This window comes from Erpetoichthys calabaricus, chromosome 12 (assembly GCF_900747795.2).
Source record: "Erpetoichthys calabaricus chromosome 12, fErpCal1.3, whole genome shotgun sequence".
Classification (NCBI taxonomy): domain Eukaryota; kingdom Metazoa; phylum Chordata; class Cladistia; order Polypteriformes; family Polypteridae; genus Erpetoichthys; species Erpetoichthys calabaricus.
In genome coordinates, this window is record NC_041405.2 from 40,096,614 (window position 1) to 40,116,957 (window position 20,344).

General features: G+C 39.7%; 2 protein-coding genes across 2 annotated transcripts in view; both read left to right on the forward strand.

Moving 5' to 3' along the window:
• Nucleotides 1-5,390, forward strand: part of chm (CHM Rab escort protein) — a 201,925-nt gene extending 196,535 nt beyond the window's left edge. The window contains exons 14-15 of the mRNA XM_051935363.1: nucleotides 4,602-4,759; nucleotides 4,903-5,390. Of these exons, the coding sequence (XP_051791323.1) occupies nucleotides 4,602-4,759; nucleotides 4,903-5,145 (401 nt within the window). The 3' untranslated portion in view covers nucleotides 5,146-5,390. The remainder of the gene's footprint in view (nucleotides 1-4,601; nucleotides 4,760-4,902) is intronic.
• The window catches only part of tmlhe (trimethyllysine hydroxylase, epsilon), a 294,616-nt gene that overhangs the window by 107,607 nt on the left and 166,665 nt on the right, over nucleotides 1-20,344 (forward strand). The gene's annotated exons all lie outside the window — the stretch shown is intronic.

Here is a 20,344-nt window from a genome sequence, read left to right on the forward strand (position 1 = left end):
TGCCATCTTCAGTGCGTTACAGTTATTTAGACTAACAAAGGAAAAAAGAGAAGTACCTATTGAGTAGTTCAGAAATTTTAAGAAATAAAAAAGTGAAACTGAATTTTTAAGAGTAGGTTTCCAGTTACTGAAGAGAAATAATTACTATTAAAAAAACATTTTACATACACATGTAGTTCATATAGGATCAAGCTCTGATGAAAATACATTGGAATGAAAATATAGAGGGATATTTAATCTAGTTATATTGAAGGAGTATATAGGATACATGGGGCAGGGCTTACCTGTTACTCATAAGGTAATGTGTGAATAAAGCTATCAAAAAGCAGTTTTTTGTTGGAGCTGTGTAAAAGTAAGAATATATGTAGAAAATATCTTCTATGCATTACTCCATGGAGTAAGCTGAGAGAAGTGTACATGTAGGGATAGTGTACATCAAAAATATACCTTTTACCATTTGTCTTTTTTAAATATGGAATTGCAATAATTAAGTGTTACCTTTCTACCATACACAAGGTCATTACAGCTTATACTGTTAAGTACTTGCTGTCAGGCAGTAGCATTAAGCATTGTTTTTCGTTATAGTTTCTCCTTTTACAGTTTTTTCCAAAGTATATAGACTGTTTTGCTTGCCACAAGACATTATATTGGAACTGTAAGTGACACATGGATTTGTTAAATAAAATTTTATTTTAGAGCATTGTTAATGTTTTGTAATAGTTTAATATAATATAAAATAACAAATATCAATAAAATATGTTCATATAGAGGCTGCCAATTAAGAATAACTTGTTTATATTATAATATAATCTCTCAAGAGTCTTCAGAACTCTTTACTGTTTAATGTTTTCTTATGTAAAAATGTACTACATTTTTTTGTTTAGTTTTTCCCATATCCAGCAATACTCCATAGTCCAGAATGAAAACACAAAAACATGTTATGAAAAATTTTCAGACCCTTTTCTAAGATACTTGAAGTCTGTCTTCGGTGCATCCCATTCTACTGATCATCATTGAGATTAGGAAAGGCACACTCTTGTCTACAGCATATAAGGTCCCACAGTTAATAATGTGTATCAGAGCAAAAACCAAGCTATGAGGTCGAAGGAATTGACAGCAGATCTAAGAAACAGGATTATGTTGGTTTACAGGTCGTGGAAAGGCTACAGAAATATATCTGCAGTATTGTCTTCCCAAGAACAGTGGCTTCCATAAGTCTTCAATGGAAAATGTTTCGACCAACCATGGCACCTTCAAGGACCTGATGGTCGCTCTAGGTGAGCTGTAGAGAACCTGTGTAGAAATAGGAGAAATTTGTAGAAGGAGAGCCCTCACTGCAACACTTCACCAGTCTGGGCTTTATTGCAGAGTGGCCAGACTGAAGTCTCTCTTCAGTAAAAGACTTATGGAAACCCAATTAGAGTTTGTAAAATGGCACCTAAATATTTTTAGACTGTAAGACACAAGAATTCTGTGGTGTGAAGAAAATCAAGATTGAAAAATTTGGCATCAATTGTAAGTGTCATGTCTGGAGAAATCCAGGTACCACTCATCACCTGCGCAATACAGTTTTGACACTTTTGCATGATAATGTCAGCATCTTGCTGTTGTGTTGTTTTGTAGGGACTATAAGACTAAATACAAATATAGATCCTAAAAAAACTGAGTTGCTTATCACTAGAATTTCCAGAGCCTACGAAAAAACTTATAAATCCAACCCACTTTAAATCCCTTCGCATCTGTCCGTCAGTGTCTTTTGTCTTCTAAATGTGTCAATAAGCCCAAAGAGCCGGCTATACCATCCCCACCACCGCCTCAGAACAGGCAAGAAGTTCTTCCAGTTCCTGCCTTGATTGATTAGCTGAGAGTGAGCTACTCAGAATTGTAAGGGGAAATAATTTGATGTGTGTTTTGTGTCTACAACAATCTATGTAAACACATCATTAAAACAAACGTTTTTAATGTTTTAGTAATAAATAACAAAATGTAGACATGATTTATAATGTGTGAAGGCTGATGGCCAAATATCAAATAAACACTTTCACAAAAGGTGCAAGTACAATAAGGCAGCTTCCGTGATGTAGCGGTAAAATCTGCTGGTTTATAATCTGGAGGTCGTGAGTTCAAAACCAGCTCCCTGGCAAATTTGTCATTTTCAGTAGTGAACTGCTCTTATTGTTAATATTATACAATAAAAACATACATTTGATTTGTGTCTGTAACAGCCGGTGTAAATTTTTAGCATTTTTTTTTTTTTCACTTTTATTCTCTCAGTCACGATCACGATACAACATCCGCCCCAGATCTGATGCGGTTACTTTTTTATCAGAAACTGGGAATAACTGTAGATGTGAGTCATGTTTTGAGACAATGGAACTGGTAATTCTTCATGATTTGTTTGGAATGTTTCTTTCTGTTGGTCAGAGTGGTTCCACAGAGTCATGTACATTGTTTCTCCAACAAGTACTCTGCGATAGTTACAGAAGTGTAAAAACAGTCAGTAAGTCAGTCAGTGTCCTTCAAACGGCTTGCACAACCAAACTACCAAGGAACCACTCACTCCCAGTTCAAATCATCAGCTTTTCCAGTGTACACTTCTGCATTCATTATATAACCACTTGAGCTCTCGCACAGTAGAAATGTCTTTATGCCTCACTTGATCGGTTTCTCTTTTATCTACCGTTTTATACTAAGTGCATTTTTTTATTTGACGGAATCATACCTTCGTCAAGTGAAAGTTTACAGGCTGGAACCTAGTGTTGCTGAAAGTTAGCCACAATGATTTCAAAAATTGGTTGGCTCTTGTAGATCTTATCACTCTTGTTCACAGCTGGATTTTGTTCATGTGCAACATTGACCAGATGGCTAAAAATCTGTCCTGAGTAAAAACCTTAGTGAATCCAGATGTAGTGGTGATCCAGCTCTCTTTCTGCTTTCAGTACTGTTTGTATCTATCTTTAAGAATCAACAACTCCATGGCAATTCGGCACCCAAAAAAGGCTTTCAGTTCAGGGAAAGTGACCGGATCAAAAGATTTGGCACTGTAATTATCAGGTTTCTCTTCCTTTACATACTCTGCCTGCCGATTTGTCTCCTGTGCAATGATATTCCACACCAAATCATCCCAAAAAAGTGACAGATAATCCAGTGGTCTACTTTCACTTGAAATAGAATCAGGATTGTATTTTGGACCAACATTTTCTAACTGACTGAATTCTATATCTGTGACTGAGAATGAATCGGTGTTAGCTGTCCAAGTTATATGACCGCTATCAGGAACGTTGCACCCAGCACGTAAGTCATTATCTGAATCCTATTCGTCACTGATTTCACTTTCAAAATCATGGGCAGCATAGTCTCTAGCTAAAATATCCTCTCAGTCAGATTCTAGCAGCAACTGTTTGGTTTGGCTTGATCAGCTGTAAATTGCTGCTTTTTTGGCCATGTTTTGTCTCAGACACCTGTTTTACTACAACTTGCTTTTAGAACTGCTGACTGCTCAGTTCACCATTTCTTACCATCCTGCTGCAGTACTACCTACTGCCTTTTTTGCTTTGCTTGACTGATTTTTACGTTTCAGCATGGTAAAGCTATTAAAACCACACTGAATTTACCAATAAAACTTTCTCAGTTTCACCTTATAAACCCACATGCAAAAACGAAAGCAATCTGCTCGGCAAAAGCAAGCGGCGTTAGGGATGCACACGACGTAGACAATAATATAGCACTGGCCGGTATAGTGGCTCGCCAGGTAATAACGGTAGAAGGGCAGGCCAGTAAACTGGCCTTTCAGGTATAAACGCCTGCCGTGGTTAAAGGGTTAATAATTTCTTCCTTTAATTTACCTGTGATGCACATTAAGCTTACTGGCCTATAGTTGCTTGGATCTGCTCAGACACCCTTTTTATATAGCGGGATAATATTTGCCATTTGCAGTCCTTCGAAATTTACCCAGTATGCAGTGACTTCCTAAAAAAATGTGTCTCAAAGGTTTATGTATGTACCGTACTCGCTAATCTCCTTAAGAACTCAAGGGTAAATATTATATGTTGCAGGTGATCTCTGAGAATCTCTGGTACAGAAGGGAAATGTTCTTACAACCTAGGTGAATATTTTTAGCATATACAAAGTTAGAGCTTTGTGGTAACGGAAGGGATCAGTGTGGAAGGAATGTGTAAATTTAGAGTGAGAGATGGAGGATGTGCATGGATGAGAGACAGAGAGATCATTAAGCTGGTGCCATCTCACATGAGTACAATTGACATGACCTGATTAAGACCGCAGAAAATGATGGTTTAAAAATTGTGGAGACCTGGGGAAAATGTTACAGGGTGTTCTTTTAGAGTTTGCCATATCCAAAACAAAGTGTGACAAATATTGTGCTGAAATTATCTCCAGATTTCTAGCTGTTCTAACCAAACACCAAAATTAACATGGCGCCTTGAACAGTATACCTTTCTTAATCTTTTTTGACATACCTGGTTTTGGTCCGATATTAGTGTTTAGTATAGAGTTTATTGATCATTTTTTTACAATTTTACTCTTTTGTTTTATCATATTTTTGCCATGTATTTACTTTTTGTGTATTTTTTTCTCCCAAGGCGAAGTAGAAGCAGAGAGGCCCAATGTTTTGTGGGCACTTTATTTCAATATGCCAGATTTCTCCTCTGTGGAGAGAAGTTCCTATGATCTTCCCAACAATGTCTATGTATGCTGTGGACCAGATAGTGGTCTTGGGAATGATTGTTCAATTCAACAGGTAACAAATATATATGCTTGTTTAATGGTCCAAAATCATCTATTATTTAAAATGTTTTTGGAGGGAAAAAACTCATATGATAAACTTATTAAAATGCTGTCAGAAATACCTCTTTAAACCCAGTCTGTTTCCTACAACAACAGGCAGAGCACATATTTCATCAGATGTTTCCTGATGAGGAGTTTTGTCCTCCTGCACCAAATCCTGAAGACATAGTTTATGATGGAGATGGAGCTCCTCCAGAGGAGTCATTGTTTAAAGAGCATGAGGAATCTGAAGTTGGAGATGGAGAAGAACGCACATTAGATACCAAACACCTAGTCACATCAACTACAAATGAGGCTGAAGATGCACAAGAATCTGTCAAAGAAATTCCTAGTGAATGAACCAAATTTGATGAGAAAGATTTATTCCTGATTGGGACAAATACAAATTGTCAACATTTATATCTTTTAATGCTCTGAACTGTAAAATTTTATCATATTTCAGAATGTAAACTTATATATGGTGGATTATTGTAAAATTCAACAATATGACCAAAATGGTTAGTTGGCATGTATTAATATTTAATTATTTTAAACCACTAGTTTTGATTAAAAGTGTTAGAGGATAATAAATTATATAAGATATAGCCTATGCAATTTTTTGTTTGAGAAATTTGAAATAAATACTACTCCAATCATACCAGTCAATTAATGCCAGGTTTTTCATTTTCAGTTTGATACAGTACAGTACATTAGTTTGTGTGTGTGTGTAGAAGTAAGAACAATTCCAGTCAGTAATAAGTACGACAGGCCATTTTTGTTTTCCTTGAAACAGGAGAAATTGTGTTTTTAAATCAGTTGGGAATCACAAATTCTCTCAGACATTAAAACATTACTTCATCCAACACATAATACCTGCAAGTGATTGGATGAGACTTTTTAGTTTGTAACCCCGGTCAAATGTGTGCTCTACACGTGTCTCACGATTCCTGCTTTACTTGAATTCCAGCTTACTCTGCTGTAGATGTTCCTGAGCTCATACCTCCTTTTCTTGTATTTTTTTCTATTGTATATACCTGACCTGAACTGTATTAGTGTATTAGCCTTCAGTAAATTATGAAAGTTACTGGTAACTAACAGTTTGGTAAACAAGGAGAAAATTTTTTGTGATAACCAAATCTGACAGATTGAAGAGAGACTTTCTGTTGGTTCCATCCTGTGCTGTATGCAGAAGCAGTATGTGTTAGTTTATTGTTACTTTTTTGTCATCTGCAACATCCCACAGAGACAATGGAGAACAACAAGGGTGAGAGCTTCTAAACTTCCATGAAGAACTAAAGGTTTTAGAGGAGCAGATACAAACGCTTTGCTCTAGCTACAGGCAGCTGATGGCCCTGACACTACAACACAATGAAACAGAGTTTTGAGCTGCCTTTACCTTCCAGCAATTGCCTGCCAGTTTCGTCGACACCCTGGCAGCGTCTAAAGCAGGCAAATATGTATTTTGCCCTTGCGCCCACTCAGGACAGAGTGCGGGAGCAGCAACGAAAAATAGGGCCTCCACCTCAAGTGCCCGGAAAATTGCCAGTGCAGCAGTTGAGCAACTTTTTTGAAGCTCTCATCTCTGCACCAGCTGCCCACCAAAGTGCTGTTTGTTGTTTTGAGGAACTCAATCAAACGAAGCCTGGACTGAGCACATTTTGGCCAGAAGACTTTTGTGTCCTGCTTTCCCAGGGTATGTGTTCAGGACATTGTTAAAAAAACTCTGTCCTTGCAAAGAATAAACATCTCGGCACAGTGATTTTCCACATGGGAACAAACAACATTTGCAATCGCCAGTCAGAGGTGCAGAAAAAAGACTTTGGACCACTGCTGCACAACACTGGTGAGGGGACACTGGAGTCAGCTGTGCAGATTGTCATCTCTGGAATACTTCTGCTTCTTCGATGTCCAGATGAAGCCTTTAGTCAGTTGTGTTCCTTTAATGTCTGCTTGAAGACCTTGGGCCTCTTGTATAAATGGTGCATACGCACAAAAATGTTGTGTACACCCGTTTCCTTGCCCATTTTGAGATGTATAAAAACTAAACTTGGTGTAAAGCCACACATTTTCACAGTAGCACCCTGCCTTGTGTACGCACGTTTCTGCTCAGTTTTATAAACTGGCTGCACCAAGCATCAAAGCAGTGCTACTTTTCTGTGTCATTTACCTTTCTTTGTCATATTCGCATCATTGACATGGGATTTATCAAATACGCTGAAATTAAATGTATATCTTTTACAAATTTAATTCACTTCATTGTAATCATTCTGTAGTAATATAATTAAAGTGCATTAATGGCCAAACTATTCCAACTACAACAGCTGCTTTAGGTTTTTGGAAGACATCACAAATAAAAGGATTAGAAGAGAGTGTGTATTTATAGATGACGACTGGCTTCTAAGTCGATTTCGATTTCCAAGAGCTATCCTCGTGGAGCTGTGTGCTGAACTGGCGCCAGCTTTACAAAGGCAGACTGTGAGAAATCGTGCTCTACCTGCAGCTTTGCAAGTTCTGTCCGCTCTTTTTTTGTTTTTGTTTTTTTAACTACAGGAGCTTTTCAGCACGAACTTGCTTTACGGATCAAGTATTTCACAAACATCACTGAGTCACGCCATGCCAGCTGTATAGGATGGTATTATCTGCTTATCATCCATATATACTGTATAAGATTTCCTTTTACTGTGGTTCAACTGTGAAACATCAAAGCACAACTCACAGCAATGTCTGGTTTTCCAAATGTAATCAGAGTGGTCACCTGCACACACACATTGCTATTGCAACAGCACTGGAAAAGTTACATGAGCCAAGGATGAATCACCAAAAGAATGAACTGGCATTATCATATATAGCTGGAGAACCTATAAAAACGGCAGGTGCTTTTTCCAACTAGTGCAACAACCGCAATACCTCTGACGTCAGACGCAGAACACCCATAGGGTCAGTCACGGAATGCCCTTGACAGCACAGTTGATGCCCATGCAATGACACAATTATTGTAACAACCTTTCTCCGCGTCAGTCGCACCATGCCCTCTTTGAGACATTATTGATGCGCTCATTGTAAAGTACACTGAAGTTGTAAAAATTACACCAGTTCTGTATCTGGACAAACATAAATGACTTCCAGTCTCACACTTGTGCTATCCAACCAACCTAAGCTAACATTCTAACACTTTGCCGATATACATTTTTTTTTCTTTACTATTTTGAATGGTTGTTCATTACGTTTTCTCCAGAAGTGTTAGATTATAGTGAAAGTAACGAATCTTATTACCATCCAGTGTTACAAACAGAATGTACCCTGTGAAACTCATACCTAGAGATTTTCAATTTATAAATGTATTTCATATTCCCACTAGCAAATTATACACCTGTGAAACAATATTAAGTTTAATTTGTAAAAGGTTTGCAAAACCAGTGCTACATATAAAATTGGTTCTAAAACTGACAGGGGAACATTTTAGAGTCATTTATTTACTGATTTGATCTATCAACATTTTCATTACTAAAAGCCGTATGTGTGAAATGTGAAACACTGTATGTCGTGTCCATATCAATTGAATGGCATGTGACAGCCAGGAAAGTTACATAATTTTGCATTTTTGAATAACTTTTGAGATTGAGACAATCGTGATTGCTCTTAAACCTTTTTCATGCAACATTTAAGTAGATCGCAAAAGCAGTTTTGAGACCCAACTTAGATCAACATAAAAACAGTTTTGGAGTTGTCATCTTTAAATTTTTGATAAATATCAAATTCTATTACTACTACTAAAATTAATAAACAGTGGGTCAGTTGCAGTGTGCATTCAGCAGGGAATCATCCCGAGGTGATCTCATCATTAAACATACAGTATTTATCATCTTGTGCATACACTAGAATGATATTGTTTCTTACGTGTCTCCCCAGAGCAGTGATAATATAATAAAACACAAAAAATATACATAGAATACGAGGGAGGACCCAAAAATAACCGGAATTTTGTTGTTGTTATGTTGGTACTTGTAGTACGTGGTTGGGCCGCTAGGGCGATCTAGTTACACTCCTCACAAGTCAGTCTGCCAAGTGCCATCAGTCTGGAAGGTTGTGCTTGTGTTCAGTGAATTTTTTTGTAAAAGTAGTTTTGTGCAAGCGTCGTTTTTTTACGATGGCCGATTATCGTGAGCAACGCGTGGCAGTGAAATTTTGTTTTTTTCTTGAAAAAAGTGTTGCAGAAACTATTGTTATTGAAACGGTATGACAACCCTGAACCAGCCACCCTACTCACCGGATTTAGCTCCGTGTGATTTCTTTTGTTCCCTCGGATGAAAAAAGACTTGAAAGGAAGGCGTTTTGCTGACGTCAAAGAGGTAAAACAAGAAACGACCAGAGCATTAATGGGCATTACTTCAGACGAATTTAAAAAATGTTTCGAACAATGAAACAAACGGTTAGATAAGTGTATTTCCGCCAATGGAGAATACTTTGAAGGAGACTAATTGTAGTTTGTACAGAAAATTAAATTAAACACGTTTTAAAAATATTTCCGGTTATTTTTGGGTCCCCCCTCATACAATATACAGTATAGATTTATATTTAGGTATATTTCAAATATTTATACCTAGTCTTTTTCTTACAATGTTTCTTATTACAATTGGCTGTTCAGTAATTCAACCTCTAAAACACTTTCTCTGAAGCCATACTGAGGGTCATTGGTTCTTTACTATTTGCCAGAATGCAGGAGTAAGAAAAAGAGCTGTTCAGTATGGCCGAGTGTGTAATAATCTTAGCAGAATGTCTTTTAGTTATCCTGGATAGAAGGCAACTGGGTGCCAGTAATATTTTGTGACTTTCACAACCCTATGTAGTGACCTCCCAAGCGTGTGTGCCCTACCAGGTTCTGATGCCGCCAGTGAAGATGGACTCCAGACAGCACCTGTGAGACGTCTCAGGAAGGCATTGGTGAACTTGTGCTGTTCCCTCATCAGTGATCGTTACTGTATGAAATGTAAGCACCATTTCCACAGCACCACACATCCCCCCCACCCCCCAAAACAAACCACAGCGTAATCCGTTCTCTGAAGTCTATGATCTGCTCCTTAATTTTTGGACATTGTCCTGGGACTGCTGAGTCAGCAGAAAGACCTCTTTGTGCAAGCCATTTCATCATTGGTGGTGATCAGGCCTATGACGGTGATGGCAGCAGCATTTTTAATGATGGAGCTGGTGTGGTGTCCAGACACACAGTCACACTGGGGGACTAGCACACTGCCTCATAGTTTGCCTGGGTTGAGGGTGAGCATAGAGGATATGATGCTGACAATCTGCAAAGCCGAGGTCTGCTCGCTATGAAGTCCAACATCCAGTTCTGTTGGCACAGCAGTGGTGAATGCTAAGCTTAATCATCAACTGCTGTACCAGTAGGCATTATGGAAATGGTGAAGGGTAGCAAAGTTATGTACTAAGTTAGACATTAGTAAGAAGTCTGACTGAGTGCAGTTAGTTCTAAAATATATACAGTGCATCCAGAAAGTATTCACAGCGCATCACTTTTTCCACATTTTGTTATGTTACAGCCTTATTCCAAAATGGATTAAATTCATTTTTTTCCTCAAATTCTACACACAACACCCCATAATGACAACTTGAAAAAAGTTTACTTGAGGTTTTTGCAAATTTGTTAAAAATAAAAAAACTGAGAAATCCCATGTACATAAGTATTCACAGCCTTTGCTCAATACTTTGTCAATGCACCTTTGGCAGCAATTACAGCCTCAAGTCTTTTTGAATATGATGCCACAAGCTTGGCACACCTATCCTTGGCCAATTTCACCCATTCCTCTTTGCAGCACCTCTCAAGCTCCATCAGGTTGGATGGGAAGCATCGGTGCACAGCCATTTTAAGATCTCTCCAGAGATGTTCATTCGGATTCAAGTCTGGGCTCTGGCTGGGCCACTCAAGGACATTCACAGAGTTGTCCTGAAGCCACTCTTTTGATGTCTTGTCTGTGTGCTTAGGGTCGTTGTCCTGCTGAACGATGAACCGTCGCCCCAGTCTGAGGTCAAGAGCACTCTGGAGCAGGTTTTCATCCAGGATGTCTCTGTACATTGCTGCAGTCATCTTTCCCTTTATCCTGACTAGTCTCCCAGTTTCTGCCGCTGAAAAACATCCCCACAGCATGATGCTGCCACCACCATGCTTCACTGTAGGGATGGTATTGGCCTGGTGATGAGCGGTGCCTGGTTTCCTCCAAACGTGACGCCTGGCATTCACACCAAAGAGTTCAATCTTTGTCTCATCAGACCAGAGAATTTTCTTTCTCATGGTCTGAGAGTCCTTCAGGTGCCTTTTGGCAAACTCCAGGCGGGCTGCCATGTGCCTTTTACTAAGGAGTGGCTTCCGTCTGGCCACTCTACCATACAGGCCTGATTGGTGGATTGCTGCAGAGATGGTTGTCCTTCTGGAAGGTTCTCCTCTCTCCACAGAGGACCTCTGGAGCTCTGACAGAGTGACCATCGGGTTCTTGGTCACCTCCCTGACTAAGGCCCTTCTCCCCTGATCGCTCAGTTTAGATGGCCAGCCAGCTCTAGGAAGAGTCCTGGTGGTTTCGAACTTCTTCCACTTACGGATGACGCCGGCCACTGTGCTCATTGGGATCTTCAAAGCAGCAGAAATTTTTCTGTAACCTTCCCCAGATTTGTGCCTCGAGACAATCCTGTCTTGGAGGTCTACAGACAATTCCTTTGACTTCATGCTTGGTTTATGCTCTGACATGAACTGTCAACTGTGGGACCTTATATAGACAGGTGTGTGCCTTTCCAAATCATGTCCAATCAACTGAATTTACCACAGGTGGACTCCAATTAAGCTGCAGAAACATCTCATGCATGATCAGGGGAAACAGGATGCACCTGAGCTCAATTTCGAGCTTCACGGCAAAGGCTGTGAATACTTATGTACATGTGCTTTCTCAGCTTTTTTATTTTTAATAAATTTGCAAAAATCTCAAGTAAACTTTTTTCACGTTGTCATTATGGGGTGTTGTGTGTAGAATTCTGAGGAAAAAAATGAATGTTATCCATTTTGGAATAAGGCTGTAACATAACAAAATGGGGCGGCACGGTGGCGCAGTGGGTAGCGCTGCTGCCTCGCAGTTGGGACATCTGGGGACCTGGGTTCGATTCCCGGGTCCTCCCTGCGTGGAGTTTGCATGTTGTCCCCGTGTCTGCGTGGGTTTCCTCCGGGCGCTCCGGTTTCCTCCCACAGTCCAAAGACATGCAGGTTAGGTGGATTGGCGATTCTAAATTGGCCCTAGTGTGTGCTTGGTGTGTGGGTGTGTTTGTGTGTGTGTCCTGCGGTGGGTTGGCACCCTGCCCAGGATTGGTTCCTGCCTTGTGCCCTGTGTTGGCTGGGATTGGCTCCAGCAGACCCCCGTGACCCTGTGTTCGGATTCAGCGGGTTGGAAACTGGATGGATGGACATAACAAAATGTGCAAAAGTGATGCGCTGTGAATACTTTCCAGATGCACTGTATTTACAACACACAAACTGTTCTGGACATGAAAAGGCATAAATAAACAGATAGGCACATTTTAAACATTACGAAAGATGTAAATCATGAAACACACATATACCCCCATATATATATATGTATATATATACTCGTGTGTTTATATACGAGGTGAGACATAAAAAATAACCAGACTGGTAAAAAAATCTATATTTATTGATGAATTGCAGCATTCTAAAGCTTGTCCCCTTCTATATTCTCCCCCTCCAGATCTCTACACTGCTCCATTCATATCTTCCATTGATTGAAACAGTGTTGGAAGTCTTCTTGCTTGAGGCTCTTCAACAGGCTTGCCATTTCTGTCTTCACTTCATCCATTAAAGATCAGGAACAAGTACAAATCGCAGGGAGCTAAATCGGGCGAATAGGGAGGATGATCGAGGACAGGAATGTTTTTGTCAGTCAAAAACTGCTTTACAGAAAAAGCATTGTGCGCGGGAGCATTGTCTTGGTGAAGCACCCACCCCCCTCTTGACCTGGGCATTGAACGTCTTCCACATTTTCTTGTCCTTCCTTGAAACGTTTGTGCCACTCAAAAACTTGTGTGTGAGACAAACTGTTATGAAATAATAAAAACAGTGTACGGTGATAAGTTTTTGTGGCCGTTTTGTTCAATTTCACGTTGTTCGATTTTTTTCACCCGACATTATAGCAGCAACTCGTGTAGCGACTGTTGTGCAAATACTGACTGGGCTACTCACAGGATCTACCTAGCCAGTCGGCAGTTTGAGAGGACATGTAGGAGGGGATATAGTTCTGTGATTCACATCCAGCCGACCACCAGATGGTTTTCCAGGAAAGCCCCAAGCCCAGTCCGGTTGTTTTTGTGTCTCACCTCATATACAAACCAACAGTCTAGGTCTTGAAAGTTAAAGTAATGTATCAAAACACAAAGATAATTGTTATAAGTACCACATAGGGGAGTGTAACCTGTGGGGGGCATTTTAGCACTCAAATTCACCCAAACCACACACACAAGATCCAGGTTCAAATATGAATATATTTTAAAGAAATAAAGCACACAAACCCAGTCAGGATATCCATGTGTGCCCTCCATCCATTATATGGGTCCTTTGAGTAGACAAGGAGCTACTGAACCAGGTCAGAATGCCAGCCCATCCCCAGATTTCTTTACAGCGAGTCCCTGAAGAAAATGCCATCACTGTAGGCCTTCTACTACATGTAGTTCCTTGGAAATTTTGAAGGTCAACAAAATCAAAACAGAGCATAACAACCTAATTTGTAGAACAGCAGCAGGTGATGGGAATTTTTTTTTACCCCGTATCTCATCAAGAAATGAGAGCATATCCTTCATGTTGTCAAAAGTAAATAATGAGGAGGACATGACTTCTTCAATATCTTCATTGTCTCCCCTTTGGTTTAATTTTCCAATTGTGTGCATTACTTCATCCTTGTCTATATCCAGAATTCTTGCCCTGAGAACAATCCCAACAAGTCGTCTTTGTTGACATCCAGCCAGTCACAAGCGGTCAGGATGTTTTTAATCAATGAAGACTTTTTTTGTGAAAAAGAAAACAAAAACTGAATGCCAAGTATTTTATTAGGAATTAGCTGATTACCCAGTGGCTTCGCTCACTGAGTGTAAGGGAAAAAAACTAAAATGTAGTATTTATAAAATAAGTTTGTTAATTACCAATGTTATTTTTGAACAAATAAAGAGCATTCACAATAACATAGAAATGATATAAATATTAATTATTAAGTAGTAAAACATTTTGATAAAAGAATTTGAAGAAGATATAAGACGCGTATAAATTATTAAACAGTCAAACATTAACATTTAAGAAGTAAAGATACATTGAGTACTACTGCAGTGGTCTCGGGCAAACTACCTGCTTGACAACCTTGCACTATGTACCTGTGATCCATCCATCCATTTTCCAACCCGTTGAATCCGAACACAGGGTCACGGGGGTCTGCTGGAGCCAATCCCAGCCAACACAGGGCACAAGGCAGGAACCAATCCCGGGCAGGGTGCCAACCCACCGCAGGACACACACAAACACACGCACACACCAAGCACACACTAGGGCCAATTTAGAATCACCAATCCACCTAACCTGCATGTCTTTGGACTGTGGGAGGAAACCGGAGCACCCGGAGGAAACCCACGCAGACACGGGGAGAACATGCAAACTCCACGCAGGGAGGACCCGGGAAGCGAACCCAGGTCTCCTAACTGCGAGGCAGCAGCGCTACCACTGCGCCACCGTGCTGCCCTGTACCTGTGATTTAAGAGAAAAATTATTCTGAGAAATGTGGACGCGGCCTTTACATGCTTAACGGTCAGAAGGTCCAAACAATTCTCAAGTCCAATACTTAACATGAAGAGGTCGGTACATCTTTTTAGATCCTCCATCTTATTAAAAGAATTAATCACAAAAGCAACCTTGAATGTTGTGGGGTTTTAGTGACCCGAATTCATCTTAAGGGACAGTCAGTAGCCGTGCACTACAATTTACCAAGAGAGTCCCTCTTCAATAGCGTTGATTACACTTATTCGCAAAGATTTCCACTGTCCCAGGAGCCGACTGGGCACCTGAAGTGTGACAAACAGTACGAGAAGAGAGGATGCTGCCCAAAACTGTGAAGCTGTTGACCCAGAGGAAAAGCCCAACATTCCGCACCTCCCAGCGTCCACTTTGTTCTTACGACCCCTCGCCACTAAGGCGGTCTCGCCTTCACATTGTTTACAGCTTGACACAGTTAAAAAGTAGAAAGACGCAAAGCTGTTTTGTTCATCTCTTCTACTATCAAGTACTGAAAAAAGTTACAATGTGGCAGTTTTCTCTGTGAGAACGCGCCTGGTGGCAGACGGCTCAGCGCTGGAGTCCAGAGACTCGGGGCGTACTTGTATGGGATAGATCAGCGTGTTTGTGTTTACCACTTTTACGTAATTTTCATATCGCGTGGTCATACGTCATTTCCATTTCAAATGCCAAAAGAATTTTATATATATAGATTTCAACACATTGACTCCACTTTTACTCAAAGAGCAGTCAAATTGGCTCATGAAATAAACCCACCAATATGACCAGAGCATGTCATAGGAATGCTTAGCTCTGTTGATTTCTCCGACTTTTTGTCTCCACTCCCTGTATTCAGTAAAAAAAAGAAAAAAATAAGCACCAGTGTACAACCACAGCAGTTCATCGTCAAGGGAATGTCATGTCTAATTAGAAACCATTCAGAAAGTGGACAAATCTCTCTATTATAATAAAAAAATCCTGGGACGAGACGAAACTTTTTAGCCTGAGACGAGACGTGACTTTTTCAGAGAGATGTTTTCACGTGTAGCGAGACGAGATTTTGTACCAAGAGATTTAACCACGCCCGGGGCCGGAAATAAAAGACAAAGAGTAGATGACAAAGGAGAACGTCGTAAAGAATTCAAAAGCATTGGCGTGATACACATGCAGAGCAGGTTAGAGATAATGGAAGTATTCAAATTCGAAAGTCTCCAAAAAAATGATAGTAAAGATCGAATTAGCGCAAACGGAAAATATTACTCAGTGAAATAATGGAACAGTGAAAAGAGATCCAAGACTTGTAGATCGTCTAATTCGTGTTGCCATCAGGGAAAAGTAGTGTTTCTTCCCAATGAAGAGGCGTAGCCACGAGAATTAAAAGATTGTTGTTTGGTGAAAGTGAAATCCACATACGCGAGCGTCAGAGATGTGAAGTGGCTGGCGTGTAGCGCAGGCCGGGGGTTAGCAAGCAAAGTGAGCAGGGGGTGAAACTCCCTAGTAATTAAAAATGACTAAGCACTCTCAAGTGAGAAAGTCAGCATAAACCTTCATTTACTAACACATTGCTGTAAGACCCATTTCAATTTAATCTGTAAGTCTACGGGAATTGGACTGAAGTGAGTACCTGAAAGACAATGAGTCCAATTACCACAACATAGTCAAAAATTCATAGGCCAAATTTATCATTTCAAATAATATATAATTGAATTGTTCCCAATTTAGTAAGCATGCTTTAAAAACTGCTAAAAAATTCACCTAAACATATTGCAATAGAAATGATTCATGTAAATAGATTATACATAATTTAAAGTGTTTACCTGAAGCAAACAATCACTCCATTCTAGAGCACACAAACCCCCATGTTTAAGACCACTATTCTCCACTCCCATAATGCCTCTGACACAACACAGGGCTGAAGAAAGACACAAGTTAGTGAAGGCCTCAGTGGAGACCTGCTTTGTGACCTGTTGGTCAAAGACTTTACAGTAATCCCTCGCTACTTCGCGGTTCACTTTTTGCGGATTCACGACTTCGTGGGTTTTTAAATACAAGTGATTGCCCGCCTATCGCGGAAGTTATGTTCCAGACCCATCAGCAACAGGAGAAAATCCGCGATATAGAAAGACCATATAAATAAACATTTTTATAGTTTAAGCCTTAAAATACCCATCCCACGTGCTTTAAACACATGTAAACTTATAAAACACACTTTGTTAACACATATGATATGTGGATGTCGGGCTAAGGATATGAGTAACATCTCACTATTATAAAACATTTTAACTTCACGCAAGACAAGACAGTGAGACAGGAAAATAGGTGATATACAGGCTTTTAAATTATTGACACGCAGAGCGACAAGCAGCACAAAGCCAGCACAAAGTCCACTTCTCCTTAGCGTTCATTCAGCTCCCCACCCCATTGACAATGCGAAGTGGCAGGAGCGTACTGCGCCTCCGGGGAGGGGGGGTTTGAGCGAAGGTGCGTTCAGCTCTCACACACCCACACACACACACACATACACACACACACACACTCCTCCTTCCGAACGCGCAGAGCGACAAGCAGGCATTTTGGCAGAAGCAGCACAAAGTCCATTTCTGCTCAGCGTCAGTTCAGCTGCCCCCCTTCACAAAGCGAGTGCAGACACATCGACGTCTGATCGTTGCGTGCAGTGTGCAGTGTTGGTCTGAGGTGTTTAAGAATGTAGAAAGTGTTTAAGAGCATAGGAAGTGTTTATAAGAGCGTGGGAAAGGTTAACAAGAGATTGAGAAAGGTTTATAACAGTGTGGGAAGGGTTTATAAAGCCTTAAAATATGTATAAATAATAAAATAAATATAGGTCGCTACTTCGCGGATTTTCACCTATCGTGGGGGGCTCTGGAACGTAACCCCCGCGATAGGTGAGGGATTACTGTATATGAAGTTCTGATATAAAATGAGTGTCCGAAAACTTTGAAACTGATAATTAGGAAACGCTACCTGTGGTACACAGAATGTCCTTCTTCCCGCGTGGAAATCGAAGACGGACGTCTTGGCTGGAAGATAAAAAAAATTTAGGAATACTGTAAGCTGACAAATTCTGATAACTGTTGTTCCCTTAAGAAAAGCTTGAAAAGTTAATGTTGGCTTTCTGAAGTAAGAGAAGACACCACCATATTCTAATTTGTAGCATGTCTTCCTAAAAATGTAAATCAGGAAATTGCAATAAATTGTATGAATTAAAAACAGCATGCTATTTCTTTTAATCAGAACAAACTAATAAAAGATTCCACCAATGATGCTTTTAAACGTTTATAAAAAATATACTATATGTTGCCAGTCTATTGTAGGTAATGCAACTCCACACTTGCATTCTTAAAAATTTAAGTATTTGTACTATGATATTTGTCTTATTTTACTAAATATTTTAAAAGAGAAAATTTTGTTAATACACAGTCATGAATTAATCTAAAATTAATCATAGCAAGCTTTTCAAAAAGTGAAAAAGTACACAGTATACTATTTTGTCAAATAAAATCTTGTTGTTAAGGTGGAGATGACGCTGCATTCAATTGTGCACATCCCTCCATGGACCACCACTGTCCTCCTGTGGCTTTGTGAATGGCTGATGAGGCCTGCAGAATCTGACAAGCAAACTCCTGAGCACCAAACACAACTGTAGGTACCTCTGTGGACTTAAATATACTTGTGTCTCTGGCGAATATGAAATAGATATAAAGTCCTTAACACTGACAAATATGCACAAGAACAAACATTTCACTTTATTTCAATTGAAAAAAAACTTCTAAAGCAGTATTTTTGAAGAATGCAGGAGAGATGAGCATGAAACATTGAATATTGTTTTAAGAGTTTAAACAAGCTGCACTATCAGTGAAAGCACTTTACAAAAAAAAATTGTAATAATAATAATAATAATAACATCATTTTATCCTGGCTGTTCTTTTTCCCATTATTTTCTAGAGACTAATTTGAACGTTTTTGAACAAGTAATTGAGTATTGCTTTGTGGCTGGGCTACATAATGATAGGTATATTCTGTGTTTGTGCTGATTTTCGTTTCGTTTCATCGTCCCGTTTACTGTCCATTATCTGTGTGTATCAGTAAATGGTGTCCCCGTAAGTGAAAAGGGGAAGGATGATGGAGGGACACCGCAGCCCCGAGAAGGAAATCACCTGTTGGATCCACCAGTTACATTTGGGACATTTTGCATTTAAACAAGAGGAGCTAAAGGCAAGAGAGAGAGAGGAAGGAAGGTAAAGAATCATTTTACTCATATTTCAACTCAATTCCAAACATCATACCAGTCCATTACTTGCTTCTTCAGGATCTGGATTATTAACACAACAGCCAGAACCGAAAAACCCCGGGGTTTGAACTTTTGCCAACCACTGCCAAGGACACTTATGGTGAGGTCGTTTTTTTTTTGTATTGTCGGGAGGAACGTTTGCCAGACTTTATTAGCTTTTGGACTCATCTATCATTTTCATTTCAACTGTATTTGTGTTTATTAAGTTAGAGTTTAGGGGCAAGAGAGGGTTCTTTGTAAACATTTGTGTATTCGTATTTTATATAATAATTAGTCACTGGTGTCATTGGTATAGTGGTGTTTTGTGCAAACATATATATTATTGAATATTCGTCTGTCCTTGTGTATATTTATATCTATCACTGTCAATATATCCATATTTGGTTTTACATATCTGTCTACTGTTTGTTTGTTATTTTGTCGTGTTGGGAAAAATAAGAAGTACGGGTTGTTACTAGATAAAGAAGCCTCAGGTTATCCAAGGAATGCCATTACAGCATTAATACAATACAATACAATACAGTTTATTTCTATATAGCCCAAAATCACACAGGAAGTGCCGCAATGGGCTTTAACAGGCCCTGTCTCTTGACAGCCCCCCAGCCTTGACTCTCTAAGAAGACAAGGAAAAACTCCCAAAAAAACCTTGTAGGGAAAAATAGAAGAAACCTTGGGAAAGGCAGTTCAAAGAGAGAACCCTTTCCAGGTAGGTTGGGCGTGCAGTGGGTGTCAAAAGAAGGGGGTCAATACAATACAATGCAGTTCACAGAACAGAACAATTCCTCAATATAGTAAGAAATAAAAAATATAAATTTTAGAAGTACAGAGCAGAATTTAACAGTAGATGATATATCCCATAATAATATTTGGATTTGTGTAGAGTCCTGGAGACCTCATCCTTCAAGCTGCCTCCCCCATTTGGCCATTCCACAGCTGAAACAGTGCTGGGCCAGCCAATCCGATGAAAGGACCCCTCTTTCCCACGATTCCTGTGATCCTCCATCTGGGATAACTTTTCCTTAGGCAGGCAAAACAACTTGGCAGGTGGGCCGTGGCACCAAGTGCCACATTTGAGTACCGAGAAGAAAAACAGAATAAGTGAGGGTTAGTATACAATTATAACTGTCATGTTACTTATGTTTAAGTGCTAATGACTAACAACAGAGATGCAGTCTGTACAGTTAATCAGCAGCTCTAGTCAGGATATGCTAAACCGAAGTAATGAGTCTTCAGCCGGGATTTAAAAGCTGAGACCGAAGGGGCATCTCTTATAGTAGCAGGCAGACCATTCCACAATTTAGGGGCCCTGTAACTAAAAGCTCGACCTCCCACTGTTATTTTATTAATCCTTGGAATCATAAGCAGACCGGCATCTTGAGATCTTAATGTGCGCTCAGGTTTGTAAGTCATGATAAGTTCAGACAAGTAAG